Source organism: Notamacropus eugenii, chromosome 2, assembly GCF_028372415.1.
Source record: "Notamacropus eugenii isolate mMacEug1 chromosome 2, mMacEug1.pri_v2, whole genome shotgun sequence".
Lineage (NCBI taxonomy): Eukaryota > Metazoa > Chordata > Mammalia > Diprotodontia > Macropodidae > Notamacropus > Notamacropus eugenii.
In genome coordinates this window covers 172,684,483-172,697,675 of record NC_092873.1, presented here as the reverse complement: position 1 = coordinate 172,697,675, position 13,193 = coordinate 172,684,483, and the positions used below count along the sequence as shown (strand labels likewise).

The 13,193-nt window shown below is 32.9% G+C and overlaps 1 protein-coding gene across 3 annotated transcripts in view; it reads right to left on the bottom strand.

Moving 5' to 3' along the window:
• UFL1 (UFM1 specific ligase 1) overlaps positions 1–13,193 on the bottom strand; it is a 48,793-nt gene that overhangs the window by 26,920 nt on the left and 8,680 nt on the right. For all 3 annotated transcript variants that reach the window (XM_072642876.1, XM_072642878.1, XM_072642879.1), the window contains exons 3-10: positions 12,862–12,890; positions 11,582–11,679; positions 10,609–10,723; positions 9,189–9,319; positions 6,234–6,292; positions 4,672–4,818; positions 2,230–2,405; positions 255–434 (exon numbers count right to left, since the gene is read on the bottom strand). In XM_072642876.1, coding sequence (XP_072498977.1) covers positions 255–434; positions 2,230–2,405; positions 4,672–4,818; positions 6,234–6,292; positions 9,189–9,319; positions 10,609–10,723; positions 11,582–11,679; positions 12,862–12,890 — 935 coding nt within the window. The remainder of the gene's footprint in view (positions 1–254; positions 435–2,229; positions 2,406–4,671; positions 4,819–6,233; positions 6,293–9,188; positions 9,320–10,608; positions 10,724–11,581; positions 11,680–12,861; positions 12,891–13,193) is intronic.

Sequence of the window (13,193 nt, the reverse complement as noted above, 5' to 3'; positions counted from 1 at the left end):
AACCAACTGAGATTATGATTTTCTAAACTGTCAAACACTGAGAAGGAGAGGATAGACATTTAAAGAGAAACAGATTGAGAGACAAATACAAAGGAATAAACTAAAGGGAAATGTGCATTTAAATATCATGCAAATACTCTAATATTCATCTCTTTGGCTACATTGTCAGTTTTCTCTCAAAATACAAAAACAAAACCAGAATCAAAAGTTTAAAACATTTCAATGTTTGGTATATGACAGAAAAAATGGCATACCTTTTCAGCTTTCTGGTGCATCAAATCACTGAACAATTCTGTACAGTTATTTATAAACTTTTCACTAACCACGACAGTATCATTAAAGACCATGGCTGATGGCTGTTTGTTGAATGTTCTCATCACTTGCTGAAGCAACATTCCAGCATCTTCTACTGATAAAGAACTGGGCAGTAGTGGCTAAAATAACACACAAAACTAATATTACATATGTAGACATATACTTCCAGTTCAAACATTTAAGCACCTACTATATGCAAATTGCTGTACTAGGAGTGGAAGGAAAAAGTGACAAAAAGCAAACTGTCTCCGCCCTCTGAGAACTTCCTAATTCTACCTAGGGTGATACAATAGGTATAATACATATAACTAAATACAAATAATTTCACAAAGGAAAGGGTACTAATAACTAGATGCGTGAGGTGTACCAATGAAGGAAGGTTTTGAATTGGAGATAGCACTAAGTGTTAAAGGAAGCTAGAGAATTCAGAAGAGTGTACATTTTAGGTATGGGAGATAGACTAAACACAAAAGAATAAAGACAGAGATGGTATGTGAGTTTGGGGAACAACCACTCAGCCAAATGGACCAGAAAAAAAATTGCATGAGGAGGAGTAATGTGAAATGTCCAGATTGTGGAGTGCTTTAAATGATGAGTTTATATTTTGTCCTGGGAGGCCCTGAAGGTTTTCGAGTCTGGGAGTGATATGATCAAACCTTTGTTTCAGGAATTACCATAGCAACTATGTGGAGGATGGATTAGAGAAAGAACAATCAGGCAAGCCATTACAGAAGTACAAGAAAGAAGTGATGTAGTCTGAAATGGAGATGTGGCACAGTGAGTGTAAAGAAAGAAATGTATGGGAGACACATGAAATAATTATGTGTAAGTAAAAAACTCTAGGTTTGACAAGTGAACAAATTTGAAGGGGAGAAGAGTTGAGTATTATTCTGAGGTTAGGAACCTATAAGATTAGAAGAATGGTGTTACCTTCAATAGCAAAAAGAAGTAAGGCAAAGAAGTATGTTTTTGAGATGCTGATGGGGCATCCATATGGCTATGAATAGCAGGAGGTTACCTGGAGTTCAAAAGAGATATGTATATGTCCATGCATAGATACAAATATGAATATAAATATAGATACTATCTGTATAGAGATAATCACTGAAACCACGGAAGCTGAGCTCACCAGGAGAAATGTAGAAAGAAAGGAGGGTCCAAGAAAAAGCTCTGGGGAATACCTATGTTTAACAAATGGGAGAGGATGAAAATAATGATGGTGCAGCAAAGGAGACTGAAAAGCAACAGTCAGAACAGCAGGAGAACCAAAATAGGCTATCAGGAAAACAAACAGAGGATAGAAAATCCAGGAAGAAGGAATAGTCAACAGTGCTTCAGAGAGGTAAAGAAGAATGAGATTTGTAAAATGGTTTTAGCAATATTTGTTGGCAACTGAAGAGAATAGAGAGAGTAGGAGATGAAGGAGTGGGAAATGCGAAAGCAGAAGCAGAGAGAGAGCCAAGACTGAGAAGAGAGAACAGACTGGTCAGAGCATGGGTGGCTGACTGGGAGAATAGGATAGTGTGGAAAAACTGGGTTTCAAATCCATGACGCAAAAGGACCGACCCAGGGATCAAAACTTACCCAACATCATACTTCAAAAACTAAAAGACAAGATAAAATTGTTTCTTAGAGCAGTAATCTTAGCAGAAAAAACTCTCACAATTGCTCAAGTACGCTTTTCTTCTTATTTCCCCTCCCTTTTTTTTGCATCATTGATTTTATCAGTGTGGGAAACTCTCTGGTACATCAACTCTTGCTACTGACTGGCAACTTGCTTATGACTTAGTTTTAAAGAGTTGCCCAGGACATTGAGGTTAAATGACTTGCCTGGGCATATGTTCTTGATCATGTGAATTAATTTTTAGGCATATAAAAGGGTTAAACATTAAAGAGAAAAAACAGAAAACATACCAAAATATCCACCCAGGAACCAGAGCTGATGGCTTCCTCCACTGAAGCTTCGACCTGGTCTACAATTCCTTGACCAACACAAGCAGCTTTCAAAAACAAGAGCTGTGCAGTTTTGTATCTTTTCTTTATGTAGCTCACAGCATCTGGGATCCCAAGTCTGGATAAAGCATCAAATTCTAGATATCCATCACAAAAAATTGTGTGAGTTATATCTTCTTTGGATGCTCAAAGCATTCAAGTTTTCAAGCATAACACATGCTTTTCTTACTACTTCCTACATTTAGAATATATTCTATCATTGTAATGTGTGCATAATGTATTTTGTTCATTCATTCAACAAGAATTATTGTTCATGCCCACACTGTATTACTAACCACCTATGTGCCAGGCACTGGGATGCAAATACAAAGTTCAAGTGTCCCCCATCTCAAGGACCTTTCTTCCTATTGAGTATCTCTGACTCTGACATTTTTCAGTAGCTTGATGGGTAATTTATCAATCTCAGACTTATAAACTGTTCAGATACTTTAGGTGGTACAGAAAATAAGAAAATTATCAACTATGAAATCCTCAATATTAGAGGTACCCTTAGTATTAGAAAAAACCAGAGGAAGGACTCCAACAAGTGAGAGGAATACTCTATTGAAGACTTTTGGAAAAATATGGATGATAGAATGAAAACATGGGAAGCTGCAATCTGTCATCAGTAGAAGGTATATCTACACCATTGAGAAGATCCAAATAAACTAGGAAAAATCATTTGGAAACAGCATTTCAGTTACATTCAGGAAACCAGAACTCAAATTCTGGCTCAGTACCTACTTATTCTGTAACACTGAAATAATCCCTCTCTCTCTCGGTATTAACTACCATAAAATGATTAGTCTTCTTTACGGGTATTGCCCAGTGATGTGTCATTCATTTTTAGCCAACTTAAGTGCTTCTGTAACAAAAGTAACAGAATATAGTTTATGTGTCACTAATGTATACCTATGTAACTTGAACTAGAACAAAACTGTACAATGAAAACACTGGAAAAAAACAGAAGTTTAATCTGTAATAGTACTTAGTACTAACAAAAAATTAATTATCATACACAAATAAACCTTAGTTAAAATAACATAATTAACAAACATTTCATTAAATGTCCACCATGTACTAGAATAATAGGATCACACAGATTCTGAACTAGGCATCTTAGGTGAACTAGTTCAATCCTCTCATTTTACATATGAGAAAACTGAGGTCGGAAACAGCTAAATTTTACAGAGGTCAATGCTAGACTCAAATCCATGTTCTCAGACTCCAAGTCCATCATTCTTCCTCTATACAATACAACATCTCAAAAATGTAATTCTAATCTAAAGTTCATGGTTGCAGAGCAAGAAACTGAAAAGAGATCTGTAATCTCCATAACCCAAAGTCTAGGGGAAAAAAAAACTGAAGAGTAGTTTGCTTTTGAGTAGGGCAGGGGTTTGTTAATCTAGGTCTGTGATCTTGTGTTTAAAATATTCTGGTGACTATATTTCAATATAAGTGGCTTCCTTTGTAATATTTTATGTATGTAAAACTATTACTCTCAGAAGAGGTCCATGGCACAAAAAAGATGTTAAGAACCTCCAGTTTTAGGATATATTTTAAAATATGGTACAGAATTATGATCAACTACCCAGCAAGCAACGAAACTGAGATGACTGTGATATAATAGGCAGCTAATAAAATGCCTATTGATTGTTACATGGTCAACTTTATTTGGTTGACAAGAAGACTAAAATAAATAGACCTCACTTTTTTTATCTTAATAATAATAGGTAACATTTATATAGTCGCTTAAAATATGCAAAGTGCTTACAAGTTTTATTTGCTCCTCTCAACAACCCTTATAAGATAAATTCAAATGAGATAATCATTCTCAATGAGTAGAATCAATCAAGCACTATCTAAAAGACAAGATTGCTCTTGCAGTAAGCATCATCTTAACTTTACTAACATTTTGAAACCTCTCTTTAGTAATAAAAATCAGTAATATAAAAAAGGTAAGATACTAATAAAGTTATGGAACTTATATACATACTGAAAATAACCTATTGATGAAAAACATAATTTTATAAGAATGAGAAAAAAATAAGTACTTTTCCAATGCTACCTTCAAGGAAAAAAAAATAGGTGTTTATTCAGTAAAAAAAAAAACCAAACTATGCTGTGCATTTTAAACTTGATAAACTTTTGATATGGTAGTGATGGGATTAAGACCAAGATAAGCATGTGCATTTATTGTGACTATTTTCACAGTAAGAGGGAAATCAATGAAATCTGTGTATTTAACAGCTCAGTTCATTTGTTTATGTAACTATTTGGATCCTTTAAAATGTATGATCAAGTTTTAGAAAGAAATCAGAAAGTGGAAGTTTAGAAAAAAGCTAAAAATAAATAAGTAGTTACCTAGATAGCCATTTTGCCTGAAAAAGGAATCCACCCAGTTGCTCTGTGTTCTTGAATATATATCAGGAACAAATACGGCTTTATCTTGTCTCCCTCCAACTACTGCACCTTTTAAACGTCCACTATTAACAAGTTCCTCAAGCACAGCTTTAGGAGGAAAAAGTACACAAAAATCAATAGGGATATAAGATTACTAAAAATCAAACAATTCTGATGAGCTTAGAATACTTTGCATACTTCTTAAAGGTATTATCAGATGAGTGAAAGCATCACTTAAAATTCCCCACCAGCAAAGGAAATTCTGAGAAATCAATGCACCCAAGCACCTTACTTCGTGGGAAAGACAATACATAAAACAAAGTTCAGGTGCAGAGCAGATAGAGTCCCAGAAATCTCAAGGGCACAATGGTGGACAAATGTTAAGGCTTTGTATTCTCTATCTCATAGATGTCAAAACACACTGTCCACAGGGCACATGTAGCCCACAACACTCCCAAGTATGTTCTGAATCAGATTAAAATGTAATATGAAAATATTTAGCAAAATAAATAAAAATACAATAAAACATAGAGGATGTTAATATGTGGCTACCTAAAATGTTACTTCTTATACTATTTGAACTTAAGATATTAATTTTCCTCAAATTCTCAAAATGAGTATCATACTATTCAATAATTTTTTTTTTCAAAAGTAGGTAGTTGCATGATATCAAATTTGTTCCTTCACTAGTGTTATAAAGATCAAAGTTCTGGCATTTAGAATGCCAATTACATGCTAAAAAGTTTGCAAAATTCATACAAAATTGAGTTCTTTGCAATGAAGTCGTAAACATTTAGGTTGTTCTTATAATTGCTATTTTTCAAAACAAAATGACAGGTTACAATAAGTATAATTTTCATGCCAACTTGACTGATTCACAAGTTGCACTACTTCTATTATTATGATTTTAAATTCAATGTTACCCACTATCCAGATGTCTTGTTATATAAACTCAATTGCACATTAAAGCCGAATTATTGAAAAGAATTTTCTTAAATGCAATATAACCATGCCCTAAAACACTCAACAGGTTTTGTTTTTTTTTTTTAATTACCATAAAGTTTCTAATTAGAAATCCAGCAGCTCAAAACACATAATCCAAATTCCTGGTGGTCTTAGGCTTTATCATTTTTGATTCAACTGGAATATTCTCTGCTTTAAGGTGATTTTTTAATTATATCAAGAATATTGGCAAAAATCCAAATACATCGTAGACTCAGATTAAAGTGACCAGAGTTACCATTACTATGACTTTACTGTACTTTAAGTACAGATTTAAGTTTTTAGAATTTTTAATATCCTTTGAGTTCTCAGAATATAATTACATTTGTGTGCTTTCAGAAATAATTTTAGTGCTGGGAAATATGTGTTTTAAAATCCTTTTTCTTTATTAGGCAATTATGTTGGCTAAAATAAGCTTTATAAATAAAGCAAGAAAGACAATATTAAAATTTTAAATTTAAGAATCACAAATCCATAGAAAAGCTATTTAACAAATGAAACACAATCTGAACCAAACTTACAATAAAGCAACTGCTCCTGAAATCCATAACGGGAAATCAAAGAAATTACTGGGGTAGGCCTATTAAGAGAGAAAAATTTAACAACACTGACAAGTATAGTTCAAAATAAATAAATTTATTTTAAAGTAGATAAGCACAAGGAAATTTCAATAAATTTTCTAGTAAAAATGAAAATGTGAAAAACCATTGGTTAATTTACATCAAAAAGTGGCACTCAAAATTTTTTCCTACACTGGCATACTTACAACTACCTATTAAGACACACACAGAAAAAGAAAAAAGTCAATCATTGCTCTGCATGATGTGTAACTTTTTCTGGAAAAATATTAAATGTGAAACTATTTTAACAATGAAATATATTCTTAGCTTCTCATATAGGCTTGGTCCTAAGTCCTCTTCTCTTTCTACTCTATTATCTCACAGGTTCAACTGCCATTGCTATACAGATGATTTCCAGACCTACATATCCAGCCCTAGCTTCTCTCTACACAATAGTCATAAATCACCAACTGCCTTTTTTGAACCTCTTGAACTATATATACCAAGGCATCCTGAATTTGACATATTCAACACAGAACTTATAACTTTCTCCCCAAACTTTCTGCGCTACCAAATTTCCCTTTTACTGCCAAGAACACCTCCATCCTCCTAGTTATTACCCTGGACTTCTTTTCTCACTCATCCTCAAAAGGAATGAACAATGAATAAAAAAGCATTTATAGATGTTATTCTCCCAAGCACTGTATTAAGTGGGGAAGACAATGCATAAAACAAAGTTCAGGTGCAGAGCAGATAGAATCCCAGAATTCTTAAGGGCGCAATGGTGGACAAATGTTAAGGCATTGCATTCTCCATCTCATAGATGTCAAAACACACTGTCCACAGGGCACATGTAGCCCACAATATTCCAAATATATTCTGAACCAGATTAAAATGTAATTTGGAAATATTTAACAAAATAAAAAAAATAAAATAAAACATAGATGACGTTAATATGTGGCTACCTAACTCAATATGCAGTTCACAGGTTGCATTTTAGCCTCATGTAAGTATCCAAGCCTATGTACAGTTTAGTGGCCCCCATTTCTATTTGAGTCTGACACTATTTCTCTATCTCATCAGAAGGAATGGGGTTAATTTCCACCTCATTCAATCCCCAAAAGGAATCAGGCAGACCAGCAAGAAGGAAAGTTTGGAGTAGAATGTCCCTGTGGAAGCATTCTCACTGTTTGCCCACTCTGGGTGGGTTGTAGGACAGCCTAGGCTGAGGAGGGAAGAAGACCAAAGGATAGGGAACCCTTAAGTAGGCCATCCTGGATGGGTCCTAGGATAGACTGGAGCCAAAGCTTGTCATTTCTACATTCGTAACTCTCTTTTTTTCACTCACACAGGTAAAACTCTAGTTCAGGCTATTACCTGGACTACAGAAATGGTTTTTTAACTAGTCACCCTCACTCAAGTCCCTCTCCACTCCAATCCAGCCTCCATTCAGCTGCCAAGGTGATTTTACTAAAGTGTAAGTCTGACCATGTTAATCTCCTCTCATTTCCATTATATATCAAATATAAATTCCTCTGTTCAGAATTTAAAGCTCTTAATAAAAGGACCTCTACCTTTCTCATGTTCTTATACTTGACTCTCCATGGCATATTCTATAATCCAGTTATAGTGACCAACTCTGTAGTGCCAGAACAGGACATTCTTATTTCTCATTTCCCTGCCTTTCCACTGACTAGTTGGGACTCTGTCCACTGTTATACTCTGCCTCCTCTTCTCAACTTCTTATTTTCCTGGACTTCTTTCAAGACCCAGCTTAAGTCCTACCTTTGGCAGAAGGCCTTTCCTAGTCTCCCTTTTTTCTAATGCTAATGTTCTCCCTTTTCTCAGCAAATCTAGTCTACTCTGTATATATCTTGTTTGTGCTTATTTATAACTTGTCTCCTCCATTAGAACATAAGTTCCTTAAGGTTAAGTGCTGCTTTTGCTTTTCTTTGTATAAAGACAACCTAGCATAGTCCTTGTTACATAGTAAGCCACATATAAGTAATATATGCTTGTTAACTAATCATTCCTTACAAGATATTTTAAAAGACTGAGTGTAGACTTTCAGGACATCCTGAAATTCTGGCTACCTGAGTCAGAAATCTAAAAATCCCTCATGAGTCAGAAGAAAGAATATCTGTATCCAGACATTATCTCTAGGGTATACTGAATTGCCCTGGAAGCCAAACTCAATACTGTCGAGACGGTTCCACCGATGCTTCCTATATGATAGTACATGCTCTCTCTCTCATATACGTTAGCAGCAGCCACAGTGATTACAACTTGTCTCCCAACTTGTCTATAAAAAGTTGTCAGCTACAGAAACTGAAGGTGAGAATGGGTCACTAAATCATTTTGCTTAATAGTGGTCAAAATAATATCCTTCATAGCACCTAGTATGGTGCCTTGTACCTGGCATATGCTCAATAAATATTTCTTGACTAAGTGAAAAGTCAAATAGAAACATATGAAGAACAAGGGGGTGGGGGTGGAGGAAGGTGTCTGTAAAACAAGCAGCCAAATAATAGTTATTATTAAAAAATAACAACAATAACTAAAAACCTTTAAAGTGATTTTGCCAAAACAGAAAAAAATCAAAATGTAATGCAATTTTATTTTTATAAGACTACATAGAGGTTGACTCACTATAATAATTCCTGCCATATGGGCACTGAGTTATATACTTAGATACAAGATGACCAAATTTTGAAAGTAATCTTTTAGAAAAAAGAATTTTAAGGTATCAGGGACTGGAACATTTGGCCTCAGTAAATGCTACTTTATACTACCTCCACAGGGTTAAATTGAAGCTGGTCAAAGTAAACAAAAAGGATTCTGATATCCTCTGACTAAAAAGAAAGCTTAGTGCAATATATATAAAAATATATGTACTTTTTATTGTGTATTTCTTACCGGGTAATAGCACTAAAAAGTCCACGTATGCGTGCCTTATGTCGAGCCACAAATGCCTCAGTAAAAATCACTCCCCTGTTGTCAAGATCTATTTGCCCATTGATAATTTTACCCAGACGCTCGGACAGTGCCTAAATATAAATATAAACAGTAAATGCAAGGATAGGTTACTATATACAGATACACTAAAATCCATTTAATTTTGTATTTGTGATGAGAACCAGAAATATCACAAATGAGTAAGCTGAAGGAGACCAATGATTACGAGACTGACTAGCTTAGTGACCTGGTGGCAGGACTACAATAAGAATTATACTAAAACATCTACAACTCATTTTCAGACTAGAATTTTTTTATGATGGACTTATTTTAACTGGACATATCAAAAATACATCTTTTCCTCTCATATGACCAATTGCTTTTGGTAAGTAGAAAGTAAAGTGATGAAATGTTAATACCTCTGAAGACAAAGATAAAATGTCCTTTTTTTTTTTAGTGAAGTGCTTCCTGTGTACTACTTTTCATTCAAAAATATATTTTTATTATTGTGTTTGTTGAAATACTAACAGATACTTGAAATATAATGTTTGTAAGAGTTCTTATTCTTTCAGTTATTGAACTGAGAGTTGGCTGATACAGAACCAAAAGTTCAAAATGAAATTACAGCCTACATTGGAAAATATTTAAAATATCACAAATATCAGATTAAGAATGCTAATTTGATGTGTTTTTATGAAATGTATACTAAGTGATTAAAAGCATTAAATTAACTAAACCCACTTCACTGTGATAAAACATTTAGTCTCCAGTCATTAAATTTTAAAGTTTCGTTATATTTTATTCTACTTACACTACCACTAAAATGTTGAGAATTAATATTTTTTAAAAATATTCCCTTCCCCCAATCAATTAGCGATTTACATGTGAAAAGACAATTTATGGTACCTATTAGCTGGGAAACGGCAGAAAAAAAAACCTCATGGTATTTGAATTTATAGTAAATGAATTACTGTACCAAAGGAAATGATAAATACAAGGAAATCAAAGAAATATGGAAAGACTTGTGTGAACTGATGAAGAGTGAAATGAAGACCAAGACAACAATATACACAATGAATATAATTTAGACAAAAAGATTAGTAAGAGGAAGTTGCAGTGTAATGATGGTTAAAAAAAAAAAAAAAAGCAATGAAGAAGAAATTACAAAACATACCTCCTACCTTACAGTAGAGAGGTAGGAAGCTACAAGGACAAAATATGGTATTGTCTGACAAGGTATTTGAATCACATGATTTTGCTTAATTGTTTTCACTGTCACAAGAGAGGGTTCAATGGAGAGAGGGGAGATGAACTGTGAAAGACAAAAGATATAAAAATATTTTTAAAAAAGAAAAACAATTTATATTAATAACAAAATTACCTGTGTCAAAAAGTTTCCTGGAAGATCATAGGTTTTACAAAGTTCTGATATAGGCACTTGTCCTGTTTCTTGTAATTTGTCATTTACTTCTTCAGCTAAGTGATCCAAATAGTTCCTAATATGAAATTAATAAAAATGAATGCTCAAATTGATTTTTGTACTTACTTAAGTTTTCAGGTAAAAGTATTATTGACAAAAAGGACACATATATTTCCCAAACCTTACAATATAAATCAAAGCCATTTTGGAAAGCACAAATTTCTACCAATAATCCAAAAAATGTATTGCCATTTTTTTTTTTACTACTACTTTTCTAACCATAATGATATTCAAACAAGCTGTTTTATTTTTTGTTATAGACAGACAGATGGGAAAAATGAAGCAATATTTTTTCATTAGCAAATAACTCCTATTTCTCCCAAAGTAGAGGAAAACTGCATGACAAGTGTGATCATTAGAATGGACTACTGAAGAAAATCATGTTTTCCATTTCTTTGGTTAACAGCAGTAAAAGAAAAGTCATGGTCTATAAAATTTCACAGCAGATTCACAGCACTGCCAATATGTGGGGAATTAACAACATTTTAAAATCACTTTTTTAAATAAGATACTCAATTCAAATACTAAGTTACATATACCAATCTAAATGCAAATCACGATTATAGATTTAAAACTGGAAAGCAGCTCAGAAGTAATCCAGTCCAACTTCTTCATGTTACAAAGGAGGAAACAGTGGACCAGGGAGGTTAAATGACTTGCCCAAGGTCACACAGATAGCAATAACAGAGGTGAAATTTCATGTCACCAAAATGCTATTTAAATATCAGAATGAACAGAAAAAAAGCTCACAGTAGACAGCAACACAAGAACAGTGTTAGGTACCAAATATCAAAATAACCACAAATAATCACATCAAATTTTAGTAGAAATTCTATCATAAAAACAACGCACTGCTCTAAAATGTTGTACTTACTCATCTATCAGCTGTCCTAAGACTACTTGAACATTTTTCTCTGACTTAATAATGTCACTAATTCTGTTTTCAATATGAGTCAGATCCACATTAATTACCTGAAAAACATACAGACATTCCATTATTATTAAATCTGCATTACTTCTTAGATTCTAAAACGCATGCCAACATACAGTATTTACAGAATTACATATTTTGATTTGTTTTATGTTTTAATCTCAAATATCTAACTTGAAATAATATTTCTTTAAAACCTAGAGCTGAATTGGAAGTTTGTCACATTATTTTATACATTCCAACTTCTAGAAAGAAAAAAAAAAACCTTTTATTTCTAAATTTAAAAAAAGAGTACTGTACAAATTAGTACTCACCAAATCAAGCGGAAAACCAGTGATCTCTCCATATATGATAATACACCGTGGCTATCATACCCCATTTTACTATGGCTTCCAGTTTACTTTGTTAGTATCACAGTAAAGGATAATGTGGGAAGACCAGACCAAAATAATTTGGAGATACTCAATCCGATGAGTGACTTGCTCTCTCAAATATTTATTTCTCTTTCCTTTTTGGCCATATTCCTTCTATTAATGAATACAATTTAATTTTTCAAAATGATATAAAATACTCAACTTGTATTTTGTGATTTAGCTGAAAAAGCACGGTCAAGGGATTTTAAAAATATCTAAGTATTTATCTCAGGCCTGTTACTAATTTTATGACTGTGTAAGTTACAAAACTCCTCTGTACCTCATGCCAATTTCCCCATATGTTAAACAGAAATGGTAATATCACCAGAAAGAAATGGTGTGAAATCTCTTATAAACAAAAGATTTATAAAAACAAACACTGATTTATTTTAGAAAGACATAAATTTAAGATAGTGTTTATTTTAATAGTACTTTTTTCCTTAAGTATAGAGAATTTCATACCATGCACATTCAATCATTTTCAAAATGTTTCAAAACAGATCTCACATCTACAGTTAGGCTTTAACTATTCAACTTTCAAGCAGGTAGAAATGAAATCCTGTTACCTTTGCAGAAGCAATTATATAAAATTTATGGGAAAGGGAAACTAAACTTGCATGCACTAGTCAACTTAAATATAATTATTAAATATAATTTGCACAGCTGTGCATTTAAATACATTATACAAAATTATTTGCCTCTTAGTATTAAAGACCATTTAAAAAAATTAAGATAATGGCACCTACAATATCTACAATAATAAAAAAGATTAACTGTCAAAATAAAATATTTTAGAAATTGTAATGTTACCTGCTGAAGGTCAACAATGTTTACTCGACCTTTAAAAAAAAGCACAAAGTTTAAATGTCACTTTTAAATCCGTGTTCTAAAATAGAAGAAAAAATTGATAGCAAAATAAGAAACATTGTTTCCCAACTTGTGTAATTTTAGCACTATCTTATTTCTACAGAGGCAGTATCAATAATTATCTGTTTAACTATAAATCAACTATTTCAATAAATCCTCTTACTCAAGGCACAAGAAAAATTAAATACGTATACATACAATCACATATACATATATATACACGTAGATACAAGTTTATTTTATGTTTCTGTCACATTTTTTAAAATCACATTTAT